Raw genomic sequence first — 15,920 nt, 5'->3', positions numbered from 1 at the left:
GTTGACTGTCAGATTGAAACAGGCACAGCCTAGTTAGCACGCGTAGCCTGGGTAGGCTAAGTTCTGATCAGTTGTAAGAAAACTATTGCAAGAAGCCACAAGTTTACTTATAATTACACTACCTTGCAAAGTTAACTTTCTTCATTACCAAAATTAAAGAACCTCGGTAACAGTTTGTTATCCTCTCTCATTCTTACAGACTCGTTGGCCCGGCAGAACAAGATGACTGGAGGGAGCTCCAAAGAGCCATTCCTAAACCACTTAATTTACAGCTCTATATACCAAGCCATCACATGCATATATTAATTTAAAGCTAAATATTGTTATATACATTGCAATAGCTTAAATCAATAAACATCAACTTGTTTGCATGTGCAAGATTTCCATATTAAAAATGTAATTAGTGTTATAACAACCATATCCATATCCAAATCCTTTAGGATCAAAAAACCCATGCCAGCCTCGCAAGCATCACATCAAAATGTGACCACCCAGCTTCAACATGCTTCAGTCCCAAAGACTAACACATCAAAATGCTTTAGTGGCCTGTTAACTATTTTTTTTTTTAATCTTTCTGTGGCAGAGATGTGTCATTCCCATTTCCACCACCCTTATGTCAACTAACAAAAGTTCCTAATGAGCCAAGTCTCTCGGAGGCTCAACTGCTAACGCCATTAACATTACCAAAGACCTGTGCATGACTAACAGCTGTGTCCTAAGGAAACTGAACTCATACCTTCCATTTCCACATAAACTGCCCTAAAGTTAAGGAGTATCCCAGGAAGAAAAGAAGGGAGGAGACGATGGGTAGAGAGGAAAGAAGGAAGATGTTGTCATTGCTGATTCTGATTCATCCTGTATGGAACATATATTAATCAGGTCTGACAGAGGAAGCCAGCAAGGGCGAGAAGGACTACAATCCAGTAGTTACAAAGACATATTAATTCGATTAAGGGCTTGAACATAGTTCTTTTTCAAAGGTGAATGCCATGTCCACAAGTATTTGGAGTCACGTTCGCCATCCCTCTAGCCCAAAGCATACTCCATTAAAGAATAATGGAAGTGCTTCAGCAGAAAAGATTTAAAGTACCTCTGTCCAGAATAACCTAGAACTCAGTAGCCAGAGCTATAGCCACAGAAATGGACCACAGCATTCATGCTCCTGGTAACAGGGATGGGAAGTGAGCATGTCTGCCCTACACTCTGGGTAAATATTCCCACTACCGGGCAATGCCTCAAAGGGAAACTGCCTCTCTCCTATCATTTTATGGGCACCTGTGGATATGTTCCTAAAATACCCTCCGGGGTGACTCCTGCTGCAGGGCTTTAGACATTAGAAAGGCATTGCTGAGCAGCATTAAGACAAAAGCTTTAGTTGTATTTAAATGATCGATACGGTTAGTTTCTTTGAACTGCTACAGTCTGACTACTATCTGCTAAACATAAAGGAAATTCTTAAAATGGTACTGGTATCACTTATATTCCTTGACAGCTGGTAACTAAAAACCCCAGCATGTCCCAAACCAGCAAAAGTTGAGTCTCCCTCCCCCAAATGGTATGGAATGATGGTAGTTAATTCACACAGAAAAGATCTTTTGGGCTGATACTTCTCTCATAGTAATTTTATGTCATTCAAGTTCCACTAACAACTGCTGAGTTTACACCATGGTGCCAAAGAGGTATATTAGATCCTTCAACTTCAAGCTATCCAGAGCTTACTCGGCTCATTTGGCACCTCTGTGTTGCTGACACATGCAGAACTTTAACAGATGGCCTTACAATACTGGCAGTTGTTTTGTACTGTGCTAGTGGTGAGGGGAAATACTCTACACAAATTGTCTGCAATTCTGGAAAATAAATGAAGTACAAATCCATATTAACCTCAAAAGCCAAACTATAAAAAGTCAGATTAGTCATTTAACGATGTCTGTGCTCTGGGTTAAATGCTTAGTTGCTGCAAAATGGCAATATTTCCCTGCAGCCAGGATAACTATGCTTTGCTTCAGTTTCTACCAGGAATATCCATAAAAACTGTATCATTAGAAAGGTATCGAAATGCATTAGGAATAAGCCTTGAGATCCTTCCTCATATGATCAGCCCTGACTATCGGCAAAAGTACCTCCATAAACTGGGTGTTTTCACACAAATAGTGAAGCAACAGTGTGCAACTTAACCGAATCTCTTTTTTTCCTGTGCCAAACAGAATTCAAGAAATAACACATCAGCTGCTGTGCAAATGTCAAAATCAACAGTGACAACCAAGTAAACAGCAATCTTACATTTTTCCTGACCTATTAAAAAAGAGCTATACGTACCACAAGCTGAATTTTACACTCACTAATTTCACTGGCTGCAGTGGAGCTTGCACTGTACGTAAAAGACCAGAATTGCTCCTCCTTGTTTCTGTGTGGCTAAATTTTTCTCTTTTATTGTGCCAAATTATCAGATATATCAACTGGGTTGAACTAGTAAACCATGTATGCAGAATAGTGCTTTTCAAAAGTAAACCCAACAATTTCCTTCACCAGTATATAACGTTCATGAAATGTATGTTCACACATACGTATTACAGTCTACTACTGCAAATTTAGAACAGGCTTTTAGAAAATCACAAATGTTTTAGTCCTATGCTCACCTCTTCTATTTGCTTTAAATGAAACATAGCTTGAAAGATATTTCAAACTGAGACTTCAGAGGCTTGGTCACTCAGTTCCCCATTTCATCCATTTCAATATATTTAGTTAGATAATATGTCAGTCACCTTGCATGTTATTTTCGCAATGTTAGTTACATTGAAATACAGTTCCCTTAGGTAGCTTCAAAGCCCTAGAAGGAAGTGGAACCCTAAAAGCATTATCATAAAAGAGTCCTTCAAATGCAAGAGGTACATTCCAGTCTTCTGCTGGGACTGAATCAAAGCTGTAACCATTTTTTTAAAATTTTATTTTATCCACTAAGTTTGCTTAAAAAACATGGTTGCTGGAACTGACTGATGTTATAGATTTGTGACTTTGATACAAGTGAAAAGATCTTTATCAGTTTTATGTCTAATTTTATACTGAAAGATCAAACAACTCCTAAGTTTGAAGCTGTTAACAAAAAAAATATTAAAACAACTAAATTTCAGATAGGTTTCATGTTTTCTTTTCCTCCCTCAGGACTTTTGCCAGACTAAGATGACACAACATAATTCCAGAAAATACTTATACAAATGCAAGATAATCCGTCTCTGAACGCATAAATTATTGCTCCTCATGAAAAAAGAAAAATCAAAAGAAATGTTAAACAGGCACAGTCAAACAGGCACAGGAACATCAATCCCTCTGCTTCTGTTCCCAGGCATAAACATTTTGTCAAACATTTCAAGCTATGATCCTCAATGTAGCACTTCGCTGTGAAATTCCCAGGAGAGGAGTTGGTATACATATTTTAGTACCAATAATGCAAGCACGTCCCATCCTGGGAAGAGGTCCTCCCTTACAGATGCAGAGTATGAGATAACACGATGGGAAAACTTCATGACCATCCTTCCATTACTGAGAGCCTTCCCAGCTTCTACAACAACTGGTCACGGCTACCCCCTTCCCTGAGCCCATCCTCTGCAGAGCTCGCCACAGGTCCACGGTGAACATCTCCTGCTCTTGGAACGTATAGAAACCTTTCTGGCAAGAGGGACATGAAACGAAAGGAGTCTCTTGGGGAAACAAAAGGCAAAGGGAAGGGAATAGGAGCACAGGATTTATTTTATCCATCCTAACAATATCCAGCACTCTACCAGACACCTTCTAGTTAAGGTTCAAGTAGTCTTGGACTAAACAATAATGGAATCATCTGCCTACAGCTGCAAGCAAAGGTCATTCTTAATGATTTGGAATGCTACACTTGGTAAAACAGTAGAGATTCAGGGGATTTATAAATCTAAAAGAGAACAAAAACACAAGTGCAACATTTCCACAAAGAGATTACATCTGTTAGTGAATACAGATCTTTGCGCTGCAATTCATGTCCCAAGCTGGGCATTACTCAATTTTGATATAACAAAATCCTATGGAATCAAAACGCAGTTTGCCTTTGTGATTTATCTCTTTGTCCTTCCTATCTAGTATTTTCTGAAATAATATCCAAAATCTTTCTTCTTAAATACCTTTATAGTTTCAGTAGGCACTCCAGGCTCTGGGACTTTGTCCAAGTAAGTAGTCAAGTCTTGATCCACGTGTTCAAACACTAATGTTAACTTGGTCTCTCTGTCTGTTCGTGACACGGTGCACACATCAAACAATCTGAGAGGAGGAAAAGAAAAGAGGAAGTAAGTATACAGGAACCAGTACAGACATACATACCTTGCAGCTCATACATGTCTATTTAAATTTCTTACAGTATATAGAATGGAAAAAAGAGCTTTCCAAAGGTAGAGCAATCTTTGAGCTCTTGATTCATCAGATAACTACTGATACATCAATAATATAATTTCTCTCTTTCATGTGTGGATTCTGAAACAGGATTAAGTATTAAGAATTCATCAGCTGTTCAAAGTAAAATAATTACATGAAAAGAAAATATTTTTTGGACAGAGCAATTAGAGTCACTACTGAAAATTACTTGATATTTATCCACATTCTATGCTACAGCACTTACAGTCATTTTACATAAAGAAAAATTGCGAGAAATTTTTGAGAAAACATACAGGGTGTTTACATGCACCTTCATTTTCTTCCCACATAACTCCCATGTCCACCATTACATGGCTTATAATTAAATCTCCTTTGGCAGAAACAGAATTTTTTTGCTGATTATTCTTGCAAGTTCCTGGGTGCAAGGAATACCTTCAGAGTCAGGATACAGTCTGCAAAAAAGCTTTGTGCATAAGATGGCAGTACTAAGAAAGCTTTCTTCTCTCATCACTTTCTGTCATTCTTTTGCTGAAATTTCTTTATCATTTCACCTTGTTGCACAACATCAAATTCAAACTAATTTGCAGTTTTTCATAATGTCACATTCCTAGCTGATTATTTTCTATTGTTTTCTCTTTTTAATTAGGATTTCTCTCATCTTCTCCACTTCATCTACTGTACCAGCTTTAATCACTGTTTTATCTTTTTCACAAACAACTGCCCATCCTTCTATGCTTCACACCTATGCTCTTACCAGTGACTTTCACTACCCTTCCTCAAGTCCCACTTCTACAAAATCACAATAGGAAACCGTCTTACAGATGGAAGGACGCTTATTCCCCAGTCACGTACTTTACGAATGTGTTTATTCATTTAGTTTTAAATTGTACAGAGCAGATTGCCTTTCTCTCTGAAGCGAGGCAGAAAATCAATCGCTACTTTTATTAGGTGACAGTGGATTTAAAAAATGTATGAATACAGTTATTGAGAAAAAAGTCTATACTGTTAAACTGAAGAACCTATCATTGATAACAAACCAAAGTATTGTTGATACTACTGCTTATTTTGTTCAACATCATAGCAGTTACGTTGTTTTATTACATGTATCTTTTATCCTCTTACTTAGAATAACTGCTTCCTTACTTTGTGCAAAGTGCAGGATTTCCGATAACATTATCAAGTAATATTTTTATTCTTTGTCCTAGGACTAAAGGCTTTATATGCAGGATCTGCAGACAACAGATCACGCACAAAGCCTTGGGGGTCACTGCTCTTCAAAGAGGACATCTGACAAACAGACTAGGAAAACACTTTGTACTGAGTTTTTACATCTTACCTTAAATCTCAAAATATTTCACAAGAGAAAGGGAGATAAGAATTGGCACAACTATCTGTGAAGACTGTAATCCAGGTTTAAGAGAACAGTATGTTTCACTTGAGATGATACAGATTTAACAGGTTAAGGCCGTGGTCCCACTTTAACAGCATTTCCTAAATAACTTTTGGTCAGACCCTTAAAATTGTTTAGTAGCCACCGTGGTTTGAAAATGGATGCATGCACATTCCTTTTAGCTTAAAGAAGCTCTTAGTGAGTAATAATTTGGGAACCGGAGTTACACAATATGGAGAGACTGTCACCCTACCTCTACTAGAAGACTAATCTGTACTTAATCTGTAATCATCATATGCACAAATATTAATTAAATTATTATGGTAATGTAGTGACTGTAACAGCAAATGTCTCGGCACATTTCTCATAAAGACGAATACTGTTCTCTTTATGATTCCCTTAATGGGGCGTACACGGAAGATAGGTATCTTGTACACAGTAAATCAGTTTTGTGAAAAGTCACAAACCTTCCTGAAAAGTGAAATTTGCTGGTATTTGGCTGGAGGTTAATAATCTGCAATATATTTATATAAATCAATGTGGAATGTAGCCGGACTGCCTATAACCCCAACACATGCAAATAGAGAGGAACCAGACAGGTCTGAACATCTGAACATAAACACTGGAAAATATTTCCAAATGTATGATCCCTTTGTGTTGACCTACATTTACCTAAAAATGTTCTAAAACACCTTTTTTGCCAGGTATTTAATACACTGGCAAAATCATCTTTTCAACTATAGCAGAATTATAGTTCAAGAAAAAAAGGAAAAAAGATTTCACTGTATAGAATATAGAAGCAACATGTAATTTCCAACTCACTGTGGAGGGAAATGCTGATTCTCTGATTAATTCTTCCGTATGTGGCTTTTTGATTCTAGCATTTTCTGGCACAGCAAAATAAGGAACTCAGAGGAGCGCAATTCTAGTCACCTATTACTGAGTGATAATATTATCACTGAGTAATAATATTATCTTTCCTTTTTATACACCCTTTATGTGAAACTTTAAATGCTTTACTGTTAATAATAAAGACTCCAGATCCTGCACCAGGCTGGGTGGAAGCACATTGTGTTTACTCACAGAAAATACAGCTGCTGCCTTAGAAAGATAATAATTTAAAGCACAGCTTATATGAATCCAAAATATTACAAAAAGACAACATCTGGCATTGCCCATGCTAATCATTCTGGAAATAGATTGAGAAAGACACAGCCTCTTTATTGAGTAGTTTCCATAGGGATAAAACTGCTTTTTATAAATTATATTCTTTTACACCCACTGTGAGAAAATCATCCATAAGGTTGTCTTCTTTAGCTAGGAACATCTCTGCTGTTTACAGTGCACATGTCTCAAGCCAGTTCCTCATGATTTTCGGTACGTGACGGGTTAGTTTTGCATGTGATTGCCTCTCTGGAACAGGCAACAGCAAAAGGCCTTTTATTTAAAGAGCTACTATGTGGACACTGTCCTAAGTGAAGTAAATGTACCTCAATTAATACAGGATTTCCATACTGAACACTTTGTAAACACAAGCCCTGCCCTTCTATTGTACTTATAAAAGAAACGTTTGAATTATTTGATTAAAGTAAGATCCGTTATGGGAAATCCTGCAAGTATTTAACAAGATGTTTGGCTGGGAGTCATACACGGCCTGGTGTGTCGATCTGAACTGGAACATTGTTGAACAGACACGGAGTACCCGTGTTTTAATGCAGACTTTTTTCCAAGTTAATTGTACTAAAGTCAAGAAAGCTTATCAGCTACAAATCTATGTCTCTGTTTTATTTTATGTGTCTAGTGCCTAGTGGATCTTACTATAACCTAGCAGAATACCTGCCTTCCTACAAAAATACTTAGGTTTTTTTGAACACAGAAAACTAGATGATGAGTCTTGAAGTCTCCGTAGCTTCTTACAACATGTGATCTGACAAATGCAACCTCAGTTCATCTTCATTTTACAATATACAGTCTGAATGCCTAATGCTTTTATAAGAAAAGACACAGTTATGCCAACTCCTTTGAAAACTGTTGCGTCTACTTGACTGGTACTAATTTGGTAACTGTTTCTAGAAAGTCCTTAAATGTTACTGGACTTGCTTTTGAGATGCTCTGAGAACTGCTATAAAGTTACCCACTTTCAAGTGGAATAAACATTTTTTTTCTGAGCAAACTGAGGTAACAGCGATGGAGATCAAACCCATCAGCCCAAGCCACCTGCAAGAAATATCAAAAAACAGATCTGACTGTAAGAGCTGAAAAACTGTAGGACATCAGTTCTCTTGGCTATTGTCAAACACATGAGTAAGTACATCGGGAGAATTAGCCAGATCATAGTCAAAGGGAAGACCAAAGAAGTAGAATCTTGCTGCCAATGCATCCAAAGGCTTATTGTTCTTTTCATTGCAGTTGGACTAATCCAACACGAACAGATATCCCTTTACTTTGCTGGTCACTCACAGCACTGAACAAAACCACAGTCCTTGCCCTCTAAAGTTTTTCAGTAACATGGATTTACTTTAATTTTCTTGGGAACAGTGTCTTCCTAGGAAGAGTTACTTCCTAGCTTATGCATGACAGAGAAAGAGAATGGGAGCCATTAATTTACGAGTAGGAGAAATGTTTAAGAAGAATGTGGTGTGGTAAGTAGTGGCATAGTAATATGCTACAGTTTTAAGGTTTCATAAGTCTGGACAAAGACTCAGATGGAAAGAGTTTGGTGGCCTCAACCTAACTCCGAAAGGTATTTATCCACATGACAGAAAACCAGCACAGAATTTATGTGTGATTGACAGTGTTTATGCAAACACCACAAGATGGGGATACCAAGACTGTTACAGGTCATGACTAAGGTTCATTGATAATACCAGGGGGGAGGGAGCCTGAATAGCTTCTGCTTTCACTGCCTTTGGCTCAGGTTAATCCTGTGAGTTCATAATTTTCAAGGGCACAGAAAATTTCAGCCCCTCATACCTAAAAGCATTGAAGAATGACAGTCAGGCGTCCTTTGAGTCCAAATTTCAGAGCAGCCTTAGACTCTTCTGTTCTCTGAAGCCACTCAGCAGCAAGCCCTTCATTCACTCCAAATTCTTAAACTACGTACTCTTTGAAAAAAACAGTTCTCCCCATACTTTTAATATTAGCTACCTTCTCCTTTCTTGCTTTTGAAGAGGAAAAAGACTCTGCTAACAGAAACCAGTCTCTACTTGGAATCATGTATACCCAATGTATTGTAACAAAGGGGTCGTATTTCAGATGAAGAAGACAATAGCTGGGCAAGTGGAGTGGAACATGTGCGTTAAGAGAACCATGTCCCACGTAGCAAAACAGGAAATAGAGCTTCACACTCTGAAACGTATGACAGAGCTCTTTCCCTTTGTTCAGGACATGCTGCTTTGTCTCATCTTAATCAGCAATCACCTACTCCTCCATGCCTCTGAAAGCTGGTATTTCAGATGTAGATTTTTCTCACTTGAAGGAGCTTCAGTGAAGTACTTTTAGATGAAAAAAGAGCACGTGCAGATGAACAGGCCACTAAATTCAAAGTATCTCATATTTTAAGTGCATTTTTTCTGGGATAACATCTGTAAAACCATGTAGTAATGCAAGACCTAAGTTCCATTTTCAAAAGCGTATGGGGTCTTCAGGAGCCTCCAAATCTGCTTGTCACGCCAGCTGCAGCTGCACCAATGTGCATCAATACTTAGGATATGCCTCCATGGCAGATGGCAACCTAATGCAGAGACACCTAGACCACGCTCAACTGACCCACCTCGGTACTGAAAACGTACAGCGTGACAGCACAACGCTGCCTGCAGCACGGTAATCTAGCCCACTGTGAGCTCCGCCCAGCAGCAGCCAGATGCCCAGAGACAGACTCGATTAATTAAAATAAGCTTGGGAATCTCTACACTGCTCATGGCAACTTTACATCTCAAATCCTTATTCTCTACATTTCTACTGGGTTCTTGGAGTTTGTGAGTATTTTCCCTGCTTCGCTACCCTTCTAGGAAAGAGTAGCGGGACCTCTTCTTGTCTTCAGAAGAAACCTCTTTCAGGCAAATAGCAGAAAAGGGCAGAACATAACATCAGATAAAATAAATGAATCTATCTAGGACAGGCAGATGTTATGCAGATAGATGTTTTCAACTCTTGCAGTCACTCATTCATTATCTGCTGTGCACAAAGCAGAAAGAGCTACCGCGAAGAAGCAATAGCATGATGAAAGCAAGGCAGCAGAAAGTCCTGTCCTGGAGACCTACTCCAGCAGAGCCCAGCCAGTATTCTTGCTTATAGCCCACTCACCAGTGAGGTTTAAGGGAAGGAAGGGGGATATTAGGATGACAAGGCAATCGTTCATCTGCAAGCTGAGCTTTGTGCTGTAATTTTTTCCAGTCTCTCTCCCTTTCTGACCTGGAAAAATTATTTAAAATGCTTAGCTGTATAAAAGATGTTTTTGTTCTTTAAGTGTGTGTGAGGAAGAGAGACAGAGAAAGTGACAGAGAGAAATAGATGCTCTTGAAAGCAAAGTAAATAGTACTGGCTAAAGTCCGATAGTGTGGGCTGACTGGGCAAGCTTTCAACGCTCAGTACCGACTGCAGCCCTGACCTGCAACACCCCTGTTCTCCTGCGCTGGGCCCCACTCGAGCAACGACGAGCCCTGGTGCCAGACTGAATGGTTTTGTGATGCAGACAAATGTCTGCTCCAATGAAACCACCAAAACTAATTTTCATTTTCAACAGAAGCCAAGATTTGTGCCCAAAAGATGAAAAGGCCAAGTACATTTACTCACTGTGCCACCCAAGTCACTAAAAGATTCAGTTGTTAAGAGTTTTACTTCCAGGAAAAATACGCCTGACAAGATGTTCCCTGCACCTCTCTGTTTATAGCAGCATGCTGTCTTTTTTAGCCCTCACACTGCCATTTCTTGTTCACCTTCTTTGTGAAGGGAGATTATTTTTAATAGGCAAGGACCAGAAATGGATCCGGTAAGGCTCAGTAATTCAAATAATATCCTGCCTTTCAGAACTTCACTTTCAGGACTCGTCCTACAGTTCACCAGTTTTTGAAATACTTAACTCCTCACCAATCCATTAACAGCTTCATCTCATTGCAATCGATTTTAAATCCAAACTGGCCACACACTGAGCAATTGCCATTACTGAGGGAAAATACCAGCCTGCTGGTGCCTACACTTACTCCTGTGCGCTGCCATACTAAACAGACCATCATGTTCTCTCTGCAAGGGACAGGCCAAGTCAACCCCAAATCAGAAAAATAACATAGCCTGTTATGAAGACAGTCGCTGACAGATTGTTTAGGATCAGCAATAGCTGTCTGACCTATTCATAGTGCTTTCATGTGATCCTCAAGCAATCAAATGTACACTGCCTTTCAGAGTCACGTACACTGCCGTTAAACAGTACTGAGAGCTTCCAGTAAGCTTCCATAAGCTTCCAGTTCAGAGTACAAATTAAAGATGCTCCAATTCATTGGCAGTGCATGTGCATATTTTATTAAGTGTTTTGGATTTTCTGTAGAATACCTTTCTCAGGAAAAGCTGCATTCCTTTTTACATTCCCTAAATTGCTCAACATGTAAATAAAACTTATGTCTGAATATTGATTTTGTTTAATTCAAATGAAAGGAGCACAGAAATTATTCTGGACTCCCAGCTGTACCTGGTACAAGGTGGGATACAACAAAATCCAGTCCTTATTCATGTGTAGCTCACAGTCAAACCGATTGTTACAGACTCCACATTTCAGTGTACATTTTGAATTCATACTTGTGCCAGACTTACAGGATCTAAATCTAAGTTAATCATCTCTTTCCTAGATTTAAATAAAACCAACAACTCATCTTCAGAAGTTTTACAACAGTATAAATTATCATTCATTCTTTAGTAGCTTAATAATGTAACCTATCTACACTTGAGACTTAATGGTGATGCCAATATATCAAAAATAACAAAGGAAATAATAACCCTCCACTCCATAGAAGAAGTATTCACAACAAAAAATCAAATGTCCTGTTTGATACTCTGTACCATCTCATATAGTTTTTAAAATCCTTGCAATACTACAGCAGTTCCCGAGGTGTTTAATTCAGCATTTTTTAAGGGGTTTCCAATGCAAATTTGATTCCAAGCTCTTGCTTTTTAGAGATGCATGGGGAAACCTAAAAAACAAGAAGCAGGTACTGCAGAAGATGACAGAAGTCTACTGTTTTGATGCTTACTATCAATTCAGGGACTGCTGTTGCTGAATGACCTCCAGGTTACTCTACAGCCACAAGTCTACTGGGGGATGGCAGCTGCATGCAAAACTCAGGTTCTGTTTGAATCCGAATTAACCTTCCAGCGTATGCTAAGCCCTCAGGAATACAAGCAACCACAGCCTGACTGACAGTACTTCTGAAGGGCAAATCTAGTCATCAGAGCCGTTGAACAAGTAACGTAAGGGGGCTTGCTAAATGGTGCAAATACACCTGAGCCCTGATGATGTTGCTTCCACTTCCCAGGAAGAAGGGCCAGTACTGGCAGCAGCTGAAAGGAGCCCAAAGCTGGTATGGTGATGGTGATGAGGAGGGGAGAGAGAGCACTAGGTGTAAAATGTCTTGCTGCGGTTCTTTTACTGGCATTAACAACAGTTTTGATTAAGACCCTCAGAAAAAGTATTGTATTGATTTGTGAGACACCGACACATTAAAGCCTTGTAAGAAAATACATTTCTACAACATTTCATAGGTAGAGATGGGACCAAATGGTCTGTGTTTCTTGAAGAAGGATCAAGAGCTGACTTTTAGAAAGGGAAAGCTTCCATGGTTCAACAGTACTGTGAACTCCACTGCAAAAGCAAAAGAGCAGGAAAACAGAAGAAAAAAAGCCTAAAGAAAAATAAAAGGCTAAATTGGCTAAAGTTGACAATACTGATATGCACAAAGTAAATAAATAGCGTATATGTTAGTAAAGACAGCTGTTAACTTGAAAACCAAATTCATTCTTTTTAGTCCTTTGAATTGTGTTGTTCTAATGTATTCAAGGAATTATTACGGAAATCTGTAGGCTTTTTAATGTAACATGCTGTATATCCGTGTATTAAACAGAAAGCAATTAGTATACATAGGAGTAAAACACAGTAAAACATCGCATGGTTCACTGTCATGCCCATTCGTTTATATTTGGGTTTATTATTATGTATCATTTCTTAAATACAACGTTCTTGGCTCTCTAGATGACATTATAGCAAAGAAAATCCTTGGTAAGAGAATGAAACAAGCACCACTGGGAAATCAGGTGCAAACTTCTTACAGAGTCTGTTTGTTTATTGCTATGACAGCACTGTCAGTTGACATAAGACAAGCTTTGAGCAGTATTTTATGAAATGTTTTTAGATCTGTCAGTACAAAAATGCAATTTTGGAGTTAGGGTAGTAGTGTGCAGAAAAAACCTGTCATAGATCTTGATCTTGCACGATCCACTAGCCCTGAACTACCAAAGAACTTATGCTGCAATTAACTTCCAGCATGCAAATAACCTAAGTGACTTCTAAGGAAGTATACATCATCTAAGGCTTCGTCTCCCTTATATGCCTGGTCTTTCAGAAATGAAAGCAGAGAGAGGGGGGGGAAAAAAAAAAGAGAATTCATTGCCTGAAAGACAACAGGCCAAAAAAGATCATTTTTCTCTTCCTTATACTCAGCCAGTCATTACCTGGACAGAGCAATGTAAATCCCTGTATGCCGTTTAAAGCCGTATCTACTATGATAGTTGGTGTTTATGGTTCCTGGTCTGGCTTCTCTTACCCATGCAGTGAGAACTCTACAACTTGGGGCCCTGCATGTGAGCTCCCCTTTTGCACCTCAGTGTCCTTATCTGTACCACACTCTCTCCTTCCTAACTTTTTAATTACCTTTAGGACTCAAGTTAATTCTTGAATATGGCCATACATCTCTGAAAACGATGTTCATGATTTATTCCAAAGAGTTCATCACAATATTTGTTTTTCCTTAAATTCTGAAATGAACAAAACTGTGAACCGTTGCTTTCTCAGTCTTTACCTGGGGGACTAGAAAACAGCAATGGATATGAACAGCTCTTGTTATCTTACAAATGGAAAGAGCAATTTAACACCAGATATTTAAACCGCATGAAAACAACTTTTAAAAAATGTCTAAATCTGTTGAAAGAATCTGTTTGTGGATTCACTAGAACTGCTCAAAATTTCCTGAAAGCGGACCAGACATATCCACCCACTTCCAACGCAAGCACGGTGGTTAGGCGGCGAACGCAGTTGCCACATTCAGCAATAGACCAAGTGAAAATCCAAAAGGTGTCTTACATTTTGTGTGTTGATTTCCACACATGCTTGTCCTCCATGAGGTTAAAAGACATAAAAATAGAGATGCGGTTCACAGTGCTTTTTGGCTGCACTTGATATGGGGAATGACTTTGATCGGGCTTTGATGCCAGATGTATTCCCAAGAAGCCCGTGTGCTGTGATGCCAGGGGCACTCTCACCTCAGAGAAAGGGAATTCCTCCATTCACTTCAGCAAAACCTGGAAGGGAGCACACTGAACTCAACCGACCTCCCAGCAGCACTGTACCGTGTCCTGTCGCCACCACTCAACGTGCTACGAATCACATCCCATCTGCTCAAAAGTAAATAGCACTCAGGTGATTTCCAAAAATCAAAAGACAAAGGCAATTGCTCACATGGATAAGAAAAACAAACAGGATTTGGCCAGGTTTTGGGAGGCAGCCAGATTTATGCAGCTAAACATTGCACTCCTCTACAAGTTGCGTGCCAAAAGAAAAACTGAGTGGCAGAGAGGAATATATAACTTTATAAGAGAAAGAAAACAGTGAGGGGATATTTATTCTAAAACCAAAGCATCAAAACTAAGGGATTACAAAGTTAAGGTAACACTTAAATTCAGCACATACAGAAGGCAGATTTAAGGCTTGCAAGAAAACTAACAGCTCCGTTGAACGTAGCTGTCTTTGGCTACCCATCATCAGACAGTTCAAATGCCATCCATCTACGCAACTGCCTAGCAGAGCTCATAGAGTGCCGAGTTCTCCTCTCAGCTACCGTGGAAGAACTATAACTCATGTAATGGAGCTGCTCAGGGGTTTGGTGAATGGGTCATGTAGGCCTCCGTATATTCAAGGGAAAGAAGTAAGTCTCCCCCTGCTTGCTATGGAAGACACCTAGATGACTAATTTAGACAAGATGCTTGAATTTAACTGAATTTAGGAGAGATGACTCTTTCCCAGGAAGACTATAGCTGAGCAATTTTACTTGGTGGGATTCCAGATTATGTTCAATTGATTTTTGAAGTTATTTAAAAATATTTCGTCTCATGAGGAACTTAAAACTAAATGAGAAAGAAGTCGAAGGAAAAAAAAAAAGACACTGAAAATGCCTCTGCCCTATTCACTCAACCCCCACAGACCAGGACCAATCCTAAAAAGCTCTGCACACAAGAGCCTTTACCAAAGCCTCATGAAGTCAGTCCATGTATTTAACTGGCTTTGGCTCAGGTCCAGAATTTCCTTTAATGTGAAAGTGAGTTTCACCTGTGACAAACTTGCAGGATTGAGTTTAATATTGATGTCGTACAGAACAGAAACAAATGGGACTAATAAATCTTCAATAGAAATTTAAAGATTTTTCTGGCTTAATAAATTTAGCCAGGGGGCAATTGCTCTTAAACACTCGATACATAAAAAGGGATCCTCATTTCCATTAGCATGCAAATTCCTTACACGTTTCATCAGAATTTAAGACATTACATCTTACAAGTTTTTAAAAATGTGCACTTCATGGCTGCTCTTTTTCCCATTCATAGTCATTCACACGTGGCCATACAAGCTCCTTGGCTGTCATGTCATCTCTTCTACTAAGCTTTTTTTTTTTATTATTTTAAATTAATTCATAGCACATACAAAGAAAATGAAAAATGTCTATTTCTGTAAGATTCTCAGGTGCTTTCATCCTCCAGTTCTTCAGGTAGATGTCTAATACATGTTTCCTCCTTTTCCGGCCAGTTTACACGGCACTGTGAGCCAGCCATTTAGAGATTAAGGCACACGGAGTGAAGTATTCTACAGGCTGTACAGCTCTTTAAG

General features: G+C 38.9%; 1 protein-coding gene across 1 annotated transcript in view; it reads right to left on the bottom strand.

Moving 5' to 3' along the window:
- Positions 1–15,920, bottom strand: part of CDK6 (cyclin dependent kinase 6) — a 130,062-nt gene that overhangs the window by 94,546 nt on the left and 19,596 nt on the right. The window contains exon 3 of the mRNA XM_076331511.1: positions 4,146–4,281. Coding sequence (XP_076187626.1) covers positions 4,146–4,281 — 136 coding nt within the window. The remainder of the gene's footprint in view (positions 1–4,145; positions 4,282–15,920) is intronic.

Source organism: Aptenodytes patagonicus, chromosome 2 (assembly GCF_965638725.1).
Source record: "Aptenodytes patagonicus chromosome 2, bAptPat1.pri.cur, whole genome shotgun sequence".
Classification (NCBI taxonomy): Eukaryota; Metazoa; Chordata; class Aves; order Sphenisciformes; family Spheniscidae; genus Aptenodytes; species Aptenodytes patagonicus.
This window is presented reverse-complemented; position numbering and strand designations above follow the sequence as displayed.